Source organism: Corella eumyota, chromosome 2 (assembly GCF_963082875.1).
Source record: "Corella eumyota chromosome 2, kaCorEumy4.1, whole genome shotgun sequence".
Lineage (NCBI taxonomy): Eukaryota > Metazoa > Chordata > Ascidiacea > Phlebobranchia > Corellidae > Corella > Corella eumyota.
Window position 1 is genome coordinate 10,629,145 of NC_137491.1, and position 19,895 is coordinate 10,649,039.

Genomic DNA, 19,895 nt, shown 5'->3' on the forward strand with positions numbered 1-19,895 from the left:
AAGACATGAACTTTGTTGCTGTATATAAAAACTACAATATTTAATTAAAATGTACGCTTTTATATAACACCGAAAAATTATTTTTTATTAAATTTAAATTTATTTTTTACAACTTAACAAACGCAACTTTGCGATACGTTTGAAATAACAATTAAAAAAAACTTTTTACAACTACATTGTATTTACGTGCATAGCTATTTGCACCGTATCAAACTGTTTAAAATTGTAGTAGGTCTGTTTGACAACTGTTCAAAAAGAACAACTGCTTTTTGTCAAAAGTTTAAAAAGATGGACACACAATTTGGCACAGTGGATTTTGTGATTTTTATTGGTAAAACTTTTATTATTTACTCAAGTTTAGTAAGAAAGACTTTGTTTATTTAATTTTATTTTTTTTAGGAATGCTTGTAATATCTTGAGCTATCGGTATTTTTTATGCAATAAAAGATCGAAATAAACTACAGAACAAAGCGGTTTTGAGACTACTGATTATAAACATTTATTAGATTTCTTACAAAAGGCATTAACTTTATTGCTAAACCCCAATATGATATTTAAAGCGTATTTTGTTTTATACCACCGAAATAAATTTTTTACAAATTTTAAATTAAATTTTTAACAACTTTTTAGACTACAAAATATATGGCATGTCATAAATATTTAAAGTAAAAATTTTCCAAAACTTTTTACAACGAAATCTTACGTGTCCAGCTCTTTCTGCAATATTACAATTGACTGAAAAGTATCGCAGTGAACCTTTTTGACAACTGTTTAAAAAAGAAATTATTTGACAAAAGTTAAAAAGATGGACACACAATTTGGCATAGTTGATTTTGTGATTTTTATTGGTAAATTGTTATTGCTTAATTTAGTTTAGTTAGAAAGGCTAAATCTTATTAATTTTATTATTCTCAGGTATGCTGGTAATATCTTTAGCTATTGGGATTTATTTTGCTATAAAAGATCGAAATAAAAGCAATGTGGAAAATTATATTTTCGGCGGAAGAACTATGTCTCCTGTAAGTATTACAAATAGCTTGCAATGAAAGAATATAAACCCAACAATTATTTCAACATTTAGTTTGCAGTTGGAATGTCATTGTCAGCCACTGTTTTGTCAGCATTAACATTGACATCTACTCCAACAGAGGCGTATTTATATGGGACAGTTGCTGGTTGGCATGCATTAAATGTTATTCTGTCTTACGTTGTTGCTTATATGTATTATGCTACCTTGTTGCATCGTCTAAAACTACCAACAGTTTTCCAGTTAAGTTGCAATATCATTTGTTGACATTATTTAGTATTCTTTTATTGCAAAGTCTACACTTTACTAAATCCTAATTTATTTGTTTGAATTAGTACATTGAAATACGCTTTCACAAACTAAACCACAAGATTTGCACAATGGCTTCTTTTCTTAGTCGTGTAAGTTTCTTTAAACAAAGCGTTTTGTAAAGGGTTTTTAAAAATTTAGTAATGTATTGGTAATTTTTAAAGCTCCGGATTGCTAACTAACAATTTAAAAATGGTTTATACAATTTATAGATATTTTATATGGGAACTACAATATATCTACCAGCCCTTTCCTTAAACGTTGTCACACCTTTAGGTTTATATGAATCCATTGTATTGGTCAGTGTTATATGTACCATTTACACAACACTGGTAAGTTAAAAATCAATTTTTTGTTATATAAAAAGAACTGGTTTAAAAAGTTTTATTTTAATAAAGGGTGGAATAAAGGCAATAATATGGACTGATGTGTTGCAAACTGGAATAATGGTTATTGGTAGTCTAGCTGCCCTTACTAAAACTTTTATAGATGTTGGAGGAGTGCAAGGGGTTCAACGCTCTATTTATGAAAACCAACGTAACAATTTCCTAGAGTAAGTAAAAAAAAATAATTTACGTATTTTAAAACAACATCCTAAATATTTTAATTTGTGACAGTTTTGATCCAAATCCTTTTTTTGCAACGAACGTTTTGGACTCTATTTGTAGGTGCAAGTATTCGCAACTGTAGTGCATTTTGTTGTACACAACCCATGACTCAAAGGTATTTGTGTTGCAAATCAACTAAAGCAGCTCAAAGGTATTTATATCAACTCCGATTGTAATTATATAGATCACATTTAAATAATATTATTTTTACAGGGCAATATTATTTGCGGTTATTCCAACTGTGACTTTGAAGGCAATGGCGATTTTAACTGGCATTTCAATGTATGCATACTTTCAAGGCTGTGATCCTGTATTAAACGGTGCAATTTTAAAATATGATCAACTGATGTCACTATTAATAGTTAAAATATTTCAAAATATACCGGGATTAGCAGGTCTTTTTGTAGCAGCTGCCTTAAGTGGAACATTAAGGTAGTTTTTTTTTTAATTTAACTTAACTTGATACTCTGCAACTTGATACGCTTTTAAAAACAAGTAACTTTTTAGACAAGTAGTGTTTGCATACTTAATTAGGTTGGCACGTAAAATAGTTATCCAACAAAAAATTGTATTAGATATATTTATGAAAAGTTGGCAGGCCTGTTAATCTTTTAATATTTATATTTATACTACAGCTCTGTGTCATCTGGAATAAACTCTTTAAGTGCTTTAATCTTGGAAGATTTTATATTACCAACAAAGCCTAATCTAAACGACAGACAACAGGTTCTTATTGGAAAAATATTAGATAAACTGCAAATAAAGTAAACAAACAAAGTAAAAAAACTTTTTCTGTGCTTTTTAATATGTTCATACTTTTAGCTGTTTTAATTGGTCTTATGGCGATGGCTATTGCCTTTGTTGTAAGCAGTTTGGAAGGAACAGTAGTTTCTATTGTATATTCGGTAACTGGAGCTCTAAACGGCCCCTTACTTGGAGTATTTACCTTGAGAATTTTCACACCATGGTGTACTTCTAAGGTATGTTTAATTTAAATAAATTTTAAGAAAACTTTTTTTAGTATCAATAATGATAATTTTCAAAAAATGAACTATTAACTCCATAGTACTTAAGTCTTTATTTTGATTACCAGGGAGCTTTTGTCGGTCAAATCGTCGGAACAGCATGTAGTTTGTGGATTACAATTGGATCAAACATTTATGGAAAAATGCCTGAAAGTGTTCAAGCATTGCCACTCTCTGTTGAACAATGTAATATCATAGAGGGTGAAAATAACACTGATTACACAACATCCAGTTACATTACGTCATCATATCATAACACGTTGCCTACTTTTTCAACGAAACCTGAAATTTACAAGTAGGTCAAACCTTAAATTAAATTTGATCAATGTAATTAATTTTGATTGAACATTTTTTTTAACATTAATATTTTATCTATAGACCAACGCTTTATTATAATTTGTACTCTCTTTCCTTTGCTTTCTATTTTTTGTGGGGGTTCCTTATAACGTTTGTTGTTGGATTAGTTGTATCTTTTGTAACTGGTTAGTATTTTACCAATTTGTGTTTAGAATGAATCTTATTTTAATTTAAGTATTTCAATCAAGCATTTTTTCATTTTAATAAAAGGTGCAAATAAAGCGTCTGAATGCGATCCAAAATATTTTCTACCACTTATCGACAACAAACTATTTCCCCCCAAAATACGAAAGTTTTTTCGTTTTGGAGTTCCAGAAAACCTAGAACAAAAAAATGAAATTTTAAAAATGAAAAGAATGAACAAACAAAGCTGTAATAAAACTTAAATTATCTTTACTTATTCACAATTGCAATAAACAAAGTAATTTTTTATTAGTTATATTATAACATAGCTCTTTGTGTGACAAAACATTGTTTTGGTGACAAACGTTTAGTTATGTTGAAAAAATATTTTACCAGGTTGGTTTGAATTACTATTTACTTTATTTTATAAAACTGAACCACAATACTTTAATGTTTCATTTAATATGTTAATGTTGAATTACCACCTTTTTAATTAAATTTTTAAGCTTTTTACAACATTGACATTTGTTGTTAGATTACGACTTTGTTTGCCATAGTCGCAAGTATGCGACTCATTATACAAGCTAGCAGCATCATAAAAATATAGAGTTTCTAGTTATTAAATAATAGATTAAGTTAATTTAAACGAGTCGTTAAACATCAAACAAAAATATTTTTAACTTGTTTGGTATAAAAATACCTCACGACAAAATATATAGTTTACATTGTTCCAAAGTTCCATGGTATCTTGAACTTGAACAAACAACATTATAAAATTATTTAAGTGCATGACAGGTTATATTTGCATTAACTTGAACAATATTTTATTTTTTTAAACTAATAATTAAATTTACGAATATCCTTTAATTATAGCTATTGTGTTTTATAGTATTATATGTAAAAAATTTAAATGTTTGTTTTAGCTTTTTCAGTTGAAAAAAAAAATAGTCTGTGCATTTTTTAAAACCTAAATAAATAGTTTTATTATTTTATAAAATGTAAACACAAAACTATTTAAATAAGGATTGTCTAATACTTACACAAACAATTAAAATTAAAAGACAAAATCCTTGTGATTTCAAATAACAAACATTTATTAAGTTTCTAACAAGAGACATTAACTTTATTGCTGTGAATAAAATTGCCAATATAATATTTTAAGCTGATTTTTTTTATACTACTGAAATATAATTTTTTATGAATTTTAAATTATTTTTTTAACAACTTCTTAGATCACAAAATATACGGCATGTCGTATTATAAACAATAGGCCAAGTATGTTGTTGTGTTATTAACATTTAATTATAAGAATGAGAATATTGGACGGGGACAAAGCGCCTTTTTTGTTTAGTCAAATCATTTATTACAAAATTTTATATATTGTTTTATTCAATATTCATAATTAAGTTACTTAAAGAGATGTTAATTGAAAATGATTTTATTTATTGTTTTATTCAATATTCATAATTTAGTTACTTAAAGAGATGTTAATTGAAAATGATCAAATGATTTCGAACCTACTGAAGCAAACCTAATAGATCACGTTTTAGTGTTTGTTTTAGTGTTAATATACATTTTTAAAACAAAAAATTACCAAAAAATGATTTAAACTTTTTTTTTATTTCTTACAAAGTTTTATTTAATATAGAAACATTAAACTGAAATAATAAAAATACATACTATTAAGATATAAAAAAGTTAAAACTGAAGTAAGATATAAAAAAGTTAAAACAGAAGAATAAACCCATTGCAATTGCTCATATAAAACAATAATTTTAATCAGGCAAAAAAATTAAAAAAAAAGTAACATTTAAAAACAAAGCAATGTCAATATTGCAGATGGTTCTACAAAACTTTAAATAAAAACAACGAATGTATAATTTGATAAGTAAAAATAATTTACTGCTGATACTCTTTTTATAATTAGTTTTATTACTACAAGTTTACTCGAAAAAAAAAATGGTATAGACTTCTTAAACAAATAAAATAAAACTCTAATGACTAGTATCAAAATATTCACCAGATATAGTGTTGCATGTTCCTCTTTGGCGATTTTCGCATTTTTTTTCCTTTTTTATTGAAACGCATTTTCCCTTAAAAACAATATTTTCGATAAATCAAATATAAAACTACATTGTAATTTTTTATATGTAAGTTTAAAAGTCCAATTTAATCTAAATTTAAATAACGCAAAATAAAATACACACCGTATCGTTAGGCTGTGGTCTTAGAACAGATAGTCGTTTGTAGAAAGAATAGATTGGTTTAAAAAGTTGTTTGAAAAAGGCCTAAATAAAAAACATCAACTTTTAAAAATAAAATATATACTAAAGGTCAAAATATCTAAATTTATATTTAAAAGAAAAGTGTATATACCTATATAGCCTCATATTATTTGCGCAGGCAACTAAATACAAGCAAACTTTGATTCCATTGCAGCTTTACATATAAAGCTTTTGGAACGAGTATGCAACTATTTTTTTGTTCAACTAAGGATATAAAAGACAATATAGTAAAAAAATATTTTTTACCTTAATTTTTCCACAACATGTTATCGAAACAGGTGACGTCATCGGTACATCTTCTTCGGTCACGTGATCTACCAGGATTTCGCGTTCAAGGACGGCGACTTCTTTTGCGTCGTTAGTTCGTTCAAGATGCATTGCCCCTTCAGTGCATCCCCTGTCACCCCATTCAACCTTTTTATAAATAAAATTGGAAAAATTTCAGAACAACTTATTTATTATTTTTTCTAAGAACTACGAAGTGCACAAGACAAAATAACAAATTTGTAATTTTTTTCTTATATGTTTAATGTAAACGCAACTTAAAAATATACAATTTACAAAAAAAAATACAATTTACAGTATTTTTACCACCACGCACTAGGCAAAATAACAATTTTTCTATTTTTTATTCTAAACTTTTAAATTTAAACACGACTTTTTACCCTCATGGGATGCATACCACCAGCTCCCCTTCCACCATAAAATGAGGCATCGACAACTGGCCACTGTTGCATTTCCGTCTTGGGCTGAAAAAGAAAGACAACTAAATGGTTTAATTACTAGCAATAATGATTAGTGTTAAAACATAAATAGTACATAAAACTAAAGAAAAACAAGGTCTAAATAATTACAATATACAAATACAAGAAAATTACCAGGGGTCTAGGAGGTGGTGGGTGGGCTGGACGTTTTTTAGGTGTTTGCGGTTTAACAATCTTAAAACAATAAATATTAACTAAAAAAGATCACTAAAAGGTAATAAATATATATTTATTTACATATGCTGGAGCGTCTTTAAAATTAGTTATCAACTTACAACAACACAGCATATGATATTCCAAAACCACCAAATAGCTGACAACACCAAAAAAGCAAGCAGAAATAACATTGTCCAAACAACTCCTAATGAATGGGTCTGTAAAAAACCGTGAGTTTAACAATAAGTAAACATGTATAATTTTTTTTAAATTAAATATAGAAGATCTAATCCCATATATTAGTTTAACACGCATAAATTCAATACAATATGTTTTATTATCAAATACAACAAAGGATACTTTGATAATTAGGAAAAAAATGTTCCTAATTTCAATGAAACATGTTATAGAACTGCATTAAATTAAACTTACACAAACTCCAGTTGTGATAGTTATATTGCTAGAAACAAAACTGATCCCATCATTTAAAGTAACTTGTATGATAACTATGTCGGAAGGCTTAAGAAATACTTGTTTCGGAGATGGGCATACCAAACGATTTGAATGAAATGAGGTCGGTTTGACAACTAAATGTTCAGTTCGTTATTTTGTTATTAATTTTTAACTTAATTTCAAAACTACATTTTTTTAATATAAATCGCGTAAAATTTAAAAATACATATAATAAGCCGTATTAATATTTTATAGTTTATATTGCCGAAGAGTTACATTTAATTATCCACAAACTTGGATTGCGGAAACCCTTATACAATGCATTTCAAACACGATCAATTAGCAGAAATAAATTAGCAGATCACGTGATACAGAACACGTGATAGAGGTATGAGTTTAGGCTACAAAAACTTTCATAAACTAGCACAACTCGGCAATAGGTGTAAACACGTGACTTAAAATAGATAACACATTTAACGTAAACAACAAAATGGCAGATCGTTACAATATTAATTTAGTTAATTTTTGTTCATGTATAATTTTGCAAGTACAAGTTGAGATCAAAACTAAAGTTTAAAATAATTCACCAGGACTTTGAAAAAAGTTAAACTTACGAAAATTAGTTGTTTCATTAAGCCAGTAATTACATTTCACTTGAGATGGGTCACCCGTTTTGTTAAATCCATTACCAAGTATTGTGAGCTCAAAGCTTTCTGCAAAAGCAACAGTTAAATTAAACACTTAATCGATGTTTTTTTAAAACCCTAACATTTTTATTTAATTTTTACAACTATAAAATATTTGTTTTTGCATTTAACCTGTGATGTTTAAAATATATATCTAAAAATATTTGGCAAATACTTACTGTTTTCACAAACTGTGTATGGCGAAGCGTCAACTATCTCAACACAGGAACTGTCAACAACCCTTTCCACAATTCTGTTAAGATCTCGAAAACTTGCAGCCTAAAAATCCAATAGTGTTGAGTTTATGTATAGTGTATACGTACAACTGTTTTACATTTACATAATAAGGGTAACGATGTGTAAAATAAGCACTCCACTCATTAGAGGTAGATCATTGATATTTAAAAATGATGATGTAATTTCAAATAATTATATAACCATTTTGGTCATCCAAATTGTGAATTGCCATTTGTTATTATGAATCATTTAGAATTGTGCAAAATACAAGTTCGTGGCAATCTTTAACTTGAACCAATCAAAATATTTAACTCAATTTGATATTTCCGGTCGAGTGTATTTGTGTACGGCGGAATAATTTGAATACCTTTGTTATTCTATTTTCAAATTAAACTTAATATACAATTTTTTTGCAATTAAACATATTAGATGTAATTTAAAAAAATTAAATTTAAAGAAAAACTACAAAGCTTAAACAGTTCCGTTTCTTTTAAATTAAAAAAAAACATTTGTGTTTGATTTGGGACAATTTTGTCCATAGCAGCGGAAACCGCAAATTTACCAACACTAATTTATAACTTAAGAGATTAATACTAATCAATATCAATTATCAAATTAAACCAGATGATCTCATTAAGTAATTTTGGCAAATTTTTATTTAAACTGTATAATAAGATATAAATATCCTTGAATAAAATACCTGAAAAACATATTGTTTTATTCCACCAACTATTTCTCGCAGTTGTTTAGTGTCGAAATCTCCAACTCCAATTGCAAATAAAGTTGATCCAAGATCACGAGCAATTCTAGCCTAATATATAGAAGACTTGTTAGAGAATCTTTTAATGCCAATACCAACAATATTTACATTACTTTAAAATGAGATTTTAAATAAATGTGTAGTAACTTTTATACTTTTTTAATTTTGTTAGTGTAACATACCTCATTTACAGCTCTAACTTTTGTTGTATAATCCAACACACCATCTGTGAGTATAAGAACAACGCTTGCTCTTTTTTGTCCAAAGGTTCTAATTTGGTCGTTGACTTTCATTAAACCAAGTCCTAAACTAGTTCTTCCTTCAGGTATTAACAGCCGCAACTCGTCTAATTTGTTTTCCATTATCTCCCTTAAAAAGATGAAAACATAAGGTTAAATTATGCAAATATTTTATATTAGGATCGTGTCAGGTCTAAAGTTCTTCAGAATTTTTAGAGTTGTAAAGTAACGAGAAATTCAATATGAACCGTGAAAGTAACAAAAACAAATTATTAATATCAGTTATTAAAAATAAAACAATAATAGTAATCTATAATTTTATCTATGAATTTATGCCAATTTAAATTTTCTGTCGTTAAATATTGCTTAATAAATTACATTTAAAAATTAAAACACATAGGTCAAAACTTTTAATAATGTTAATAGATGTTACCTGTCATTGGTCAGTCCCATTATTACATTTGCATCGGTATTAAACGTAATAAACGAAATCCGAAGCAACGGGCTTCTAAATTTATCTACCAACTTTTTGACAAAAGAAACAGTTTCATCTTTGAAGTGGTTTTTAACTCCTTGACTTAAACTGGACGATCTAACAAGAGCAGAAAAATAAAATAGTATAGATATATTTGTTTTACTTATTATATTAATGTTACTATATTTGATTATTATCAAATGACGTAACTTTAACAAAATTTTAAACTAGTTATTTCTACCTTATAGTTATAACTGTAATTATAATATAAAAAAAACTCACAAGTCTAATGCAAAGTAAACATCGAAAGCCCCATTACAACTTGATATATCTTCTCGAACTAAGTCTGCTTGTGGCGTTGCCATAACAACCAATGACGTCATCAGAGCAAACATTAACCGAGACAGCATGTTGTTAAAAATTTATGTTAGGTTTTTAAATCTAAGTACATTTAAAAAGAATAGTATATATTTAATTTTGTAAAAAAGGATAAAATTAAACAGGTTCTCAGATTGAACTAGATAAAAATAACTGCTGTTTTACCACTATGTAACATTTTATGTTATTATGTTCCTTTACTAAACTTGTTTAATAGTTAACATCTTCTTTGCTATAATCTTGTACAAAAACTTGAATAACTGATAAGAAAACTTGTCAAACGCAGTAGAAGAAATTTACTTGAGGCACTATATCAGCGCCTTACACCAATTTAACAAAACCTTTTAACAAGATGCAAAAACGTTAAAAAATACAAATTTTACAGAGAATAATCTAAAAATACAATGTTTTGTAAAATTGTATTGAATACTTTTTTTAAAATACGTTCTTGAAAAAAGGGGAGTTTTTTATTCTAGAAGATGTCGTTTTAATTACGTCAGGGTAAATGTTCCACAAATTTATTTTTGTCAACATCATTGTTATTGTGTCAGTTTGAATTAAACACGTGATTTGATGTCATCAAAATATCGTTGGAAACAACTTGTCAATGGCCCTTACATTTCAGTACTTAAAAAAATCGATTTTAATTTATGTTTGATTCATATTTTGTCTACGTACATTGTTATGGTATACGTGGAATCCTAAACTTACATTTACAAGAGAACAGATAGTAACATATAGGCCAAGTTTGTAGAATGAGACTATTACTTAAACAGTTATAGAATGTTAATCCTTTTAGCTGCACTAGCTGAAATAAAAAAATTTAATAATCATTTTTAATAATACCTGCTTAAATTATATTGTCAAAATTACTACTTTTAAATGCAGATTAAAATCCACAAAATTTAATTTAAGCTGTGCATGCGATTCTAATCTGCAATGTCTGTCACTTTGCCAACTCAGCTTCTACTACTGGTCACTTTCGTGCTTTTTTGCTTCTGGATTGATCCGGCCCAAGCCCAATACCGACCCAACTACTTCCCCTGGAAACCAAACAACAATCATTTTCGCCAACCTATCAGAAAACCTAGAACGGTCGCCGATGAGGCCGAAGAATATTGGCTGACAAATAAATGTGTCTACCCACCGATGGTACGAGCTCGTGCAAATTACTTTTTCGCCAATACGATTTTGTAAAACAATTTTACATTTCTTATATGATTTTTCTATGATGGAATGTAAGGCTTTTTTATAGTAGCTTACACATTGTTTTGTTTACACACCAACAGAATCGAAAGTTTCAAGTGACCAACATACATTCAAAGGTTTTTCAATATTTCATCTTGTTCTTTTGTGTTAAACTAATTTTATATTTATCAGGATTTCTATCGGACTTTCCGTTCCGGATGTGACGTACCGGAAAGCGAGAAAACATTCTTCTCCGGAATATGTCGAGCTTATTTTAACACTTCCAAACAATTATGCAAACTCCCTGACGCCAGCGATGATGAAATACAAGTAAGTTTACGAACAGATTGTAATCCTTAGAAAGTGGTTTTAAAAAATCAGTGAAAATTCATATTGGAGTGATTTTAAAGAGAATTAACTTTTTTAAAGAGAATTAAAAAATAAATTTGTGTCCGAAATTTTAACCTGAAATAATTTTAGACGATGATAGCAATCAACCAACTAAAAGACAACATGGATAACTCTGAATTGTGTGATACTTTATCGACATTAAGATCTAACTTCCCAAACGTTTTACCGACCCCAAAAGGTAAAAACCAAAAAAGTTAATCTTTTACAAAATAAAAACATAAAATAAAGATAAATTTAGCACTTCTGATCCTTTACAGTTGTCTAGAATCACACAACAAATAACTATTACAAGTTGCTTACCAACTTTTATGTAAAGATCATAGCAATTACATTACGATTGCATCATAGCAATGATCGCATTCATCTTTACAATTATCTGACCATTTTGAAATGTATTGTTATAGGCAAAAACAACTGGTTTGAATCGATATACGACTTAGTATTCTCGTCCGATACATGCGAAAGTGTATGTGGCCTAAATCAAATTCATCCGATTTGCTTCGGATTTTTTCTTAACTACGATTACCTGGCTAACGTGTTCGATCGGAATAATACTAAGACGACCAATGAAACTATCTCCGAGGATAATGACGTCATCAATGACATAACGTACAACAACACCGAAAACGATGACAATGACGTCACTAACAAGGTAACAAATGACGACTTTATAAAAGTTACAGATGAAGATACAGATTATCCCACTGATGACGCAACTGTAAAAGTGGACGAGTTAACAGACTACGATAATTTAATTTTAACGGACAACAAACTAGATGACAAAAAAGTAAACAAAGTAAGTACAAGTGTTAAAAACGGAAAGACTAAGTTAAGAAAAAGTATAAAAAATATTTGCATTTCCTAAATTTACATTTAATCTCAAATTTTAACAGGGTCAAGACAAAGTCTTATATTCACAAAATAATGATGACAACTATATTGCTGATTACGATGCAGGTAAGATACAAACAAATATTTAAAATTATTTATATTTACAAACAGATGTAACGCAATAAGTTATTAAACATAAAACTACCAGCCTACTCTACATTTATTGCATTAGACTGAATTTTTTTCAACGTCGTTACTTTTAAACTCTCTGCATTAAGTTGCTTTAGTTTAGCCTAGTACCAAGTGGTACAATACATGCAAATTTACTATTTTTAAACCTTGAAATTATTTCCTATGCAACTTAAATATTTTAAAAACACCTGTTTACATGAGAATTTTAAGCTTTGGAACAATAGTTTCCGGAAATTTACAATTTAATTTGTCATATACCCTATTGACCTTAGCATTCATTTAACGTAATAGCTTTTTTATCAGCCTTATCATTTTGGCAAAGCATAGAATTTAAAAAAAAATCTTTTTTGTCGTTTTCTGTTCAGCATTGCCAGCGTTTAATTTTATCTTGCAGGACAATACATCTGCAGTTTATATCTTTAACTTTAAACATATATGGTAATCATTATTGTTACAAAAAGGTATAACAGAACTTCCTAGACTTCCTGTAATTGTTAGTGATGATGTAATTAAAATTACTCAACCGTTTCAGCCAAATCCAAAACTAGTCATGCCAATACCTTCCGACCCGAAAGACTATATGTATTACGAAGGTAAATTTTTTGTTTTGCCACACAATCTCTTACAATACGTCTTTGTTATTATTTGTTTGTTATTTTTTATAAGTTTTATGCAATTTTTAATGTATTAGTTCACGTTAAAACAAAACAATAAGTTACAAATTTTGCCTGATCATGTGTTTATTCAAATTTATGGCAAAAAATAATGTTTATGCTATATATTATAATCACGTGTCTAATAAACAATAACCTTACAAAGCATACGGTAACAATAAAAACCCATAAAATAATGTAGAACCAATTGAATCTCCGATGAACGGCGAAGTCGATGATGAATCAGAAATAATTATTTCTGAAGCTTTAGGAAAAAACCCGAAGTTGATATCTGAAGTTATGTACGGGAATTTTATGAACGATCAAAATATTCCTACAAGTATATAAAATCTAACTTAATTTTCTGTAAAATAGATTTTATTTGTGCACATAAAACATGATTTAACGTCGACTAATATAAAATTTGTTAACACCTTAATACATTCCCGAAAATTTGATTCTGTTAGCAATTAATAAATCATTTATTCAAGTTCCCCTAGATTACCCATTGGATAGTAATTATGATGTCGGATTAGTTGGTGAAGTAGGATTGCCAGAAGAACTTTTAACTGAAATCGAAAATCAAATTGCAGGTACGACATAGTGTGCCTTTTTTTACACAATGTGGCTATAAAAGATTCCGTTAACATACTTTAAAGGGCCTACTCTAGGTATTGATTTGTGTATTCAATATAAGTTTTGATGGTGCTATTCTTTTAACATATCACTTTTTTTTAAATTTGTGTTTATATTAATATTTTGGTAATGTGTTGTATTTTAAACCTCTTTTATATATTGCGTAGAATCTCGTGGCTCCAAACAGCCATTACTCTCTCATTACGAAACAAGAATGGAGGAATATGATATAAACGATCAAGGACCTTTACTCGGTTTTATGGCTATCTTCTCATGTGTGCTCGTTATCTTGTCTTTATTTGTGATACTTAAATCTAGAAAATGGGTAAGCTTATTTTTAGAGGTCAAGTTCAGAAATAACCTAAATATTTTTCCATACGGTGAAACGTCGTACACCATATACCTTAACGTTACACAAACGCAGAAAAGTTAAAATTAGTTATTGCCAATTATTGCCAATCAATATTACATAGCAAAACTAGGTTAATAAAGATTTAAAACAAATAATTGGGTTCAAAACGTATTTTGTTAAGATTGGATTTTACTTGAGAAGAATAAGTCAACGCCGTCGACATAATTGGAATTATGAACGTGTTTTAACTGTTCAAGCGGAAGACGAAGACTATTACGAATAAAATTGCTAACAATATTGATTTGTTAACAGCTAATTTCACATTTTTTCGTTTGTTTTCAAAGTAATAGCCTGTAAATAATCTGCAACGGTGGTTATTAAAATAAAATTTATACTTTTTTATCGATCTTACAGCTGGCGTTCAAGCTAATTTGTTTAAAAATTGCCGGAGAGCCTTCCATTATTATTTTTTTCTTTAACTAGAAATCATTTTAGTGATTTATGTCATGTGGTTAGTAATGTACATTTTTGATTAAGACTTTTCTTCTAGTTGCTTCTGATATCGCGTTGTGAGTTAAACAAATAAAAAGCTAGTATGGATCATATATATATATATCGGTTAATTAGTAAATGTCAACTGTGTTTTAAATATAGGATATACGTGTAATATGTATTCTACTAGCTTAGCTAGGCCAGGGTTTTTAGGCTACATCGTTTCCTGTACCTAACATAAACGTAGAACTAACAAATATTAAGTAAAGCCCACGTAAGAAAACTGTAAATACTAGGCAAATTTTAAAATACAAAATTATTTATTTGAAGATGTAACTTCTATACTATGTGATTCTTTTACAACAAGTTAAACAAAGACTTAGCTAAAATAATAAACCCGATTGCAAGGTCAGGAAATAATACTTCAACTATTAGTTAGTGGGAGCATACGTTTAACTACGGTAGGCTATGAACTGCAAGCGTTATAACTTCAGAGCAAAATTAAATAACTAAAAATTGTGTTATGCCTTATGTGTTTTACTGGTCGCTCTACAGCGTAAACACAAAACTACCGGCACTTGAACGCAGCCTAGAAGCACTTAATGTTTTATTGTAGCAACCAAACCTAACGAAGTAATTGACTGTGTACACACAAGGCGGAATACCCCATTGATCGTTGCTATTAATTATATTTAATTTACACTAAAACGAATTACCAACATTGCACATTGAGTAAATACGTTTAATTTCTGTGAAAAGTTATGGAAAATTTTAAGTAAAATTCTGGAATGGTTTTTTAATAATGCTTGTTTGTTTGTTTGTTAGGTGTTCATATAATATACGTAGACCAGCACAAGTTATTGTTATTAGGAATAGGCATTCACAACTAAACAAAACCCAAAAGTGAGCTCAATCAAGTTTTATTTTATTGTAAATTTAAAATTTAATGATTTTTTGTGTTTTCAAAAATAATTCAGTATTACAACTTTATTTCCCAATTTAGAAACCATGTTTATTTTAATTTTCACATGTTGCAGAATATTGTGAAATGTAAATTTGAACAACGCTGTTGGTTATGTAAATGTTACGTAAGTGGTGTCTTTAAAATAGAATAAAAGCCTGCTACAGAAAAACTAACTCGCTTAGCCTAAGGAAAAGAAAATGACGAAATACGATAGGTATTAAATAGCGTATTTTAACAAAACTGTTAAGCTTATAAAAGAAGTAAACAAATTTCATATTTGTAGAAGTTTTACAGATTTTGAGTATTAATTTTGGGATATTAAAGAAAGTTTAGAATATAAAAAAGCAGTATATTATCTTTCAGTCTGCAGAAAACTTTGTGGAATATATTTTATTCAGTTTAACTTTCGCCAAAACTTTGCATTATTGTTTACTTTTTGGTCGTCTTTACAAAAATAATCTTCAATTCATATTTACTCAAGTCCCAATGTTGTATTAGTGAATGCTAGTGACGCACAAAATTTCAACGTAGCTAGCTGTACATTAACCCCCGTTCAAGGACAAAAAATAAGTTATAAAATTTACCAAACATGACAAAGATAACTTTGTTAATTGCACAATAGTTTTTGCAAAATCTGCAAGTCTTTTCAGTATTAACAATCACTTACTATTTATTAAAAAGCAATTAGGTAGAAAACAAAACATTAGATTTTGATAAGTCTTTGTTTCCGAAACTGTTAGGTTGGCGACATTTATCCTAGCTGGGTAGTTATAAGTGCCTTCACTTGTGCAAAGTCCTCTTGTCTTAAAAACAAATACACAAAATGACCTTGGAACAAAAAAATGATCAAGCGCACGTATAAATTTTGTGTCCAAACTAGTTTAATTTTGTTAGATATAAAGCCACAAGTTAACATTTATTTTCTTTTGTTTGTAGTTTAGACGAGGAAATGGTGTTGTATTTCGTCATAATATCGTTTTACATAGACTTAAAGAAATTTTTTTGGTCAGTTTATTCACTAAATTTAAACCACAAAAGGATGGCGCGCAGCGCTTTCAGTTACAAGTTTTTAGCAGACATAATAAAGCATATAATCAGATATCTATGGTTAGATATTTTTAAAGCTGAATGAGGCTTAAGATGCAAAAATAGTTAGATTGTATGAGTAGTGATGCCCAACATTTCAAACACGTTAGCAAACAAGACCAAATCTATTTTTGTTACAGCCGGCATTTTTTTTAACAACTTTAACTTCATTTTAACTATATCCTTACCTTTTAGACAAAAACTTATGTTAAAAAATGGGGGAGTTCAAAAAGGACACAGTTACTAACTTTAAACCTAATGAAAAGCAAGAACACCTTTTCAGCAACAAGTATGTTATCATGGCAGTAATGTCATTGGTGCTAGCTGCAATGGGCGCTGCCGCTCGAGGTGAAATTGTCCTTTACATCGTTATACTTATGAGAAGTTGGCAGTCTTATTTTCCTGAACTTGACCTCGACAACAACTCTCCTACACTTAATGGTACCATTAATGAAAATTCAATAGAGAAATTGTCTCCATTAAACGAATATCTTAAGGAATACTGCTTGCAAGATCTGTTTTATTACATTGGAATTTCTATGGTTACATCATATGCCATGTTCATTTCCGTAGGTGGATTTTTACAATGGTAAATATAATCTTTTAAAATACGCATTTTAAAAGTTATCTTTTATATAATAAATAAAATTAAACAAAATAACAAATATTTGTTTTAAGGAATTACTACTTTAAGCAGAGATCAACACCTGAAAACTGGAAATGTCAACCGAAAAGATTCTTGACCACAGAGGTTTGTTAAAGATAAAAAATACCAGTTTAAACTAGCAGCCAGATGTAATAATCGAGAATTTTATCTGTCTTACACAAGGGCCTTTGTTGGTTTACCTTTGTTTTTATGTCATAGCTTGACAGTAACACTAAAAGAAGAGAGCAAAGAAGGAAAATGCACTAACAGGAGAAATGGAAAAGCATAAAAAAAGAAAATGGTGAAATGAGACGCTTAACGAAAAGTGTTTTGCAAACATTTTTAAAAAGCATCAGAAATTTTCAATGCTAATAGGCATTAAGAAAGTATTGACAATTTTTGCTGCTTTCCAAACATGACCTCTAAGCATTTTTCCTTATCCCCCCAACCCTTCATTTAGTGCTACCCTCCTACCCAACTCTCTTCTTTTAGTATTGCAGCTGGTGGCATAATATAAGTTGGTGTTGATTGATTAACCCTACTTTTTATAATATTTATAGAACGAGCGTCATGAAATAATGTTGGGGTCATTTTGTCTTTTAATCGGCTCCTCAATCTCTGGAACACTGACAGCTTACATTTCCAACGGAGGATCAAGGGCGAAAGTATTTTACAATATAGGTGATTATGGAGTTATCTACTTTGTCGTGTCGACAGTTGGATTGTTTTTGTATCTGGATGCTTGTTCCTACTACTTTCACAGGTAAAACATTTTTTTTTGGTTGTATTGAGTTATGATGTTGCAATTGTTAAAATCGATGCATTTTTTGTGGTAGAATTTTCAATAGCCTAATAACCTTTAGGTGGTCATGTTTTAATTGTCAAACAAACAATAAATTCACAGAAACACTTAGACTATTGCAAAGAATTGCCCTTTGGCCCATAATATTTATTTACAAATCAAACAAAAAGTAGTCATGTGTCCAAATATTGTAAACACGTTGCGAAAAAAAGTTTGCACGTTTAGTATAAAAGCTCGCCCTTGAATATTTATAAAAAAAAATCTCTTCTAAGTCCCTGTTAATATAATTTTTAATGTAGAATGCTCCACATCCCGTTTTTTTACCGAAACTTCCATAAATGGCATCACCGATATCATTCGCCTACCGCATTCAGTGCAGTTGCAATGCACCCAATCGAATCGACTGTATTTCAGGTAAATTATTTTGACAACATACCTTATTTAAATTAATAGAAAAAGAAAACATAAAGAGTACAAAGTTCATTGTTTTAAAAATCCCAAGCAATTAATTTTAATACTTTGCGTTGCTCTAGTTTTCATATTATTTTAACTAAAGCAAATTTAAAGACTTTAGCGTAAACATTATTTCAAGTGTTGTACTTGAAAATTTATAGTCTTAAAGTAACTTATTTGTTTAGCTTATTCTGATCTCCCCAATGTTTCTGGTTCCCCTGCATTTTGTATCGGTTATCGGGGTTTCCTATTACTTGTACTACTTTGGCCTCATCGACCACTCTGGTAATGCTTTACATATGTTAAAGCTAAAACAGTTTTTAAATAGTAAATACTTTACTTTATCTTAATAAGCTACATATTTTGGTAGCTATAAAAGCAGGAAGCGCAAAAGTCTTCTTAATTAATATTTATAAAAACAATGTGGTTACAGGAGTAGATTTGGAATCGATTTACCCATGGCAACCGGCAGTTAAATTCCACGATGACCACCACAAGTTGTTTCATGTTAATTTTGGTTTTAACACAACCCTGTTTGACCGTTTTCACGATACAATGCGAAAGGATAGTCGACAGTATGGTGAAGATGTTTTCGGAGGAAAGGGAAAATAAATTTCTCCCACCACTGTAGTATTATGAAGTGTTTTTGTTGCACTATGATTATATACTACCTTACTAGACCGTACTCTAACTTTTTTAATATTTAGTAAAATGATGACATAGGCTAAGTTGATGTGCTATAATTTTGCACTATGATACTAACTATGCTCAAATTGGTTGTGGTATTTTGATATGTTAGTTTTTTTTCTTACATTATGATTTTTACCACTTTACTTATGCTATTTATTAGATATACTTATAAGTGCATATAATTAAAACTAATGCTTATGATGCTCTGGCAGATTGCATTACTTCTATATTGTGCTTTACGTTTATATTATATGATGTCATGTAAGTTTTTAGAATATTATAGCTAATTATATCATAATACAAATTGATAATTGTAATATAGCAATTTTAATAATGACGTTTGTTAAAAACCTAGTGTTCTGTTTTTTCTTTTTAGATAATCTAATTTTACCAATGATATGCAAATAAATTTTAAGTTAATCAATTTCATGTTTAATGCAAACCATTAGGGTAAATATAACACCAAACGTAAAAGTCTTTTTTATAGACGATAGGGTTAATTTGGAAAAAAGTTGCTTTGAATTCATCAATAATTATACAACCTTATGATTTCATATTTATGTTCACATGATTATGAGTCAATTTAATTACTTTGTTTCAAGCCATACCTTAACAAA

General features: G+C 28.9%; 4 protein-coding genes and 1 pseudogene across 5 annotated transcripts; 4 read left to right on the plus strand and 1 right to left on the minus strand.

Annotated features, from left to right (window-relative positions):
* The first annotated feature begins 272 nt into the window (after nucleotides 1-272).
* LOC145742374 (sodium-coupled monocarboxylate transporter 2-like) lies at nucleotides 273-2,904 on the plus strand (annotated as a pseudogene). The gene is made up of 10 exons (XR_014280954.1): nucleotides 273-331; nucleotides 916-1,019; nucleotides 1,082-1,269; nucleotides 1,363-1,428; nucleotides 1,549-1,668; nucleotides 1,735-1,889; nucleotides 2,027-2,059; nucleotides 2,158-2,376; nucleotides 2,580-2,670; nucleotides 2,767-2,904. The product of XR_014280954.1 is annotated as a sodium-coupled monocarboxylate transporter 2-like (transcript).
* On the plus strand, nucleotides 2,784-4,139 carry LOC145742375 (sodium-coupled monocarboxylate transporter 1-like). The gene is made up of 4 exons (XM_082560155.1): nucleotides 2,784-2,924; nucleotides 3,038-3,264; nucleotides 3,348-3,451; nucleotides 3,537-4,139. Exons 1-4 carry the CDS (start codon nucleotides 2,784-2,786, stop codon nucleotides 3,710-3,712), a joined length of 648 nt encoding a protein of 215 aa, XP_082416281.1. The 3' UTR covers nucleotides 3,713-4,139.
* A 1,007-nt stretch (nucleotides 4,140-5,146) lies between these two features.
* LOC145742994 (anthrax toxin receptor 2-like) lies at nucleotides 5,147-9,938 on the minus strand. Its single transcript, XM_082560846.1, has 13 exons — nucleotides 9,787-9,938; nucleotides 9,463-9,621; nucleotides 8,973-9,159; nucleotides 8,731-8,841; nucleotides 7,973-8,072; nucleotides 7,722-7,820; nucleotides 7,087-7,241; nucleotides 6,774-6,872; nucleotides 6,613-6,672; nucleotides 6,400-6,483; nucleotides 5,981-6,148; nucleotides 5,657-5,737; nucleotides 5,147-5,542 (listed from the first exon to the last, which is right to left on the minus strand). The coding sequence occupies exons 1-13, from the start codon at nucleotides 9,912-9,914 to the stop codon at nucleotides 5,444-5,446; spliced, it is 1,530 nt and encodes a 509-aa protein (XP_082416972.1). The 5' UTR covers nucleotides 9,915-9,938; the 3' UTR covers nucleotides 5,147-5,443.
* Nucleotides 9,939-10,774: 836 nt separating this feature from the next.
* LOC145743063 (uncharacterized) lies at nucleotides 10,775-14,750 on the plus strand. Its single transcript, XM_082560942.1, has 10 exons — nucleotides 10,775-11,034; nucleotides 11,263-11,400; nucleotides 11,551-11,659; nucleotides 11,886-12,277; nucleotides 12,375-12,438; nucleotides 12,966-13,097; nucleotides 13,360-13,497; nucleotides 13,649-13,750; nucleotides 13,961-14,118; nucleotides 14,327-14,750. Exons 1-10 carry the CDS (start codon nucleotides 10,822-10,824, stop codon nucleotides 14,426-14,428), a joined length of 1,548 nt encoding a protein of 515 aa, XP_082417068.1. The 5' UTR covers nucleotides 10,775-10,821; the 3' UTR covers nucleotides 14,429-14,750.
* Nucleotides 14,751-16,752: 2,002 nt separating this feature from the next.
* LOC145743017 (uncharacterized) lies at nucleotides 16,753-19,632 on the plus strand. Its single transcript, XM_082560872.1, has 6 exons — nucleotides 16,753-17,276; nucleotides 17,366-17,438; nucleotides 17,894-18,096; nucleotides 18,435-18,549; nucleotides 18,774-18,873; nucleotides 19,022-19,632. The coding sequence occupies exons 1-6, from the start codon at nucleotides 16,903-16,905 to the stop codon at nucleotides 19,198-19,200; spliced, it is 1,044 nt and encodes a 347-aa protein (XP_082416998.1). The 5' UTR covers nucleotides 16,753-16,902; the 3' UTR covers nucleotides 19,201-19,632.
* Nucleotides 19,633-19,895: the final 263 nt, after the last annotated feature.

Excerpts from the sequence above, each read along its gene's own strand:
- LOC145743063 (XM_082560942.1), top strand. The coding sequence starts at position 10,822 with ATGTCTGTCACTTTGCCAACTCAGCTTCTACTACTGGTCACTTTCGTG. Across the intron at positions 11,401-11,550 it reads CCAGCGATGATGAAATACAA|ACGATGATAGCAATCAACCA; the intron begins GTAAGTTTACGA and ends AAATAATTTTAG. Across the intron at positions 13,098-13,359 it reads AGACTATATGTATTACGAAG|AACCAATTGAATCTCCGATG; the intron begins GTAAATTTTTTG and ends AAAATAATGTAG.
- LOC145742375 (XM_082560155.1), top strand. The coding sequence starts at position 2,784 with ATGGCGATGGCTATTGCCTTTGTTGTAAGCAGTTTGGAAGGAACAGTA. Across the intron at positions 2,925-3,037 it reads CACCATGGTGTACTTCTAAG|GGAGCTTTTGTCGGTCAAAT; the intron begins GTATGTTTAATT and ends TTTGATTACCAG. Across the intron at positions 3,265-3,347 it reads ACGAAACCTGAAATTTACAA|ACCAACGCTTTATTATAATT; the intron begins GTAGGTCAAACC and ends TTTTATCTATAG.
- LOC145742994 (XM_082560846.1), bottom strand. The coding sequence starts at position 9,914 with ATGCTGTCTCGGTTAATGTTTGCTCTGATGACGTCATTGGTTGTTATG. Across the intron at positions 7,821-7,972 it reads ATACACAGTTTGTGAAAACA|AAAGCTTTGAGCTCACAATA; the intron begins GTAAGTATTTGC and ends TTGCTTTTGCAG. Across the intron at positions 6,484-6,612 it reads CACCACCTCCTAGACCCCTG|CCCAAGACGGAAATGCAACA; the intron begins GTAATTTTCTTG and ends TTTCTTTTTCAG.
- LOC145743017 (XM_082560872.1), top strand. The coding sequence starts at position 16,903 with ATGGGGGAGTTCAAAAAGGACACAGTTACTAACTTTAAACCTAATGAA. Across the intron at positions 17,439-17,893 it reads AAAGATTCTTGACCACAGAG|AACGAGCGTCATGAAATAAT; the intron begins GTTTGTTAAAGA and ends TAATATTTATAG. Across the intron at positions 18,097-18,434 it reads TGTTCCTACTACTTTCACAG|AATGCTCCACATCCCGTTTT; the intron begins GTAAAACATTTT and ends TTTTTAATGTAG.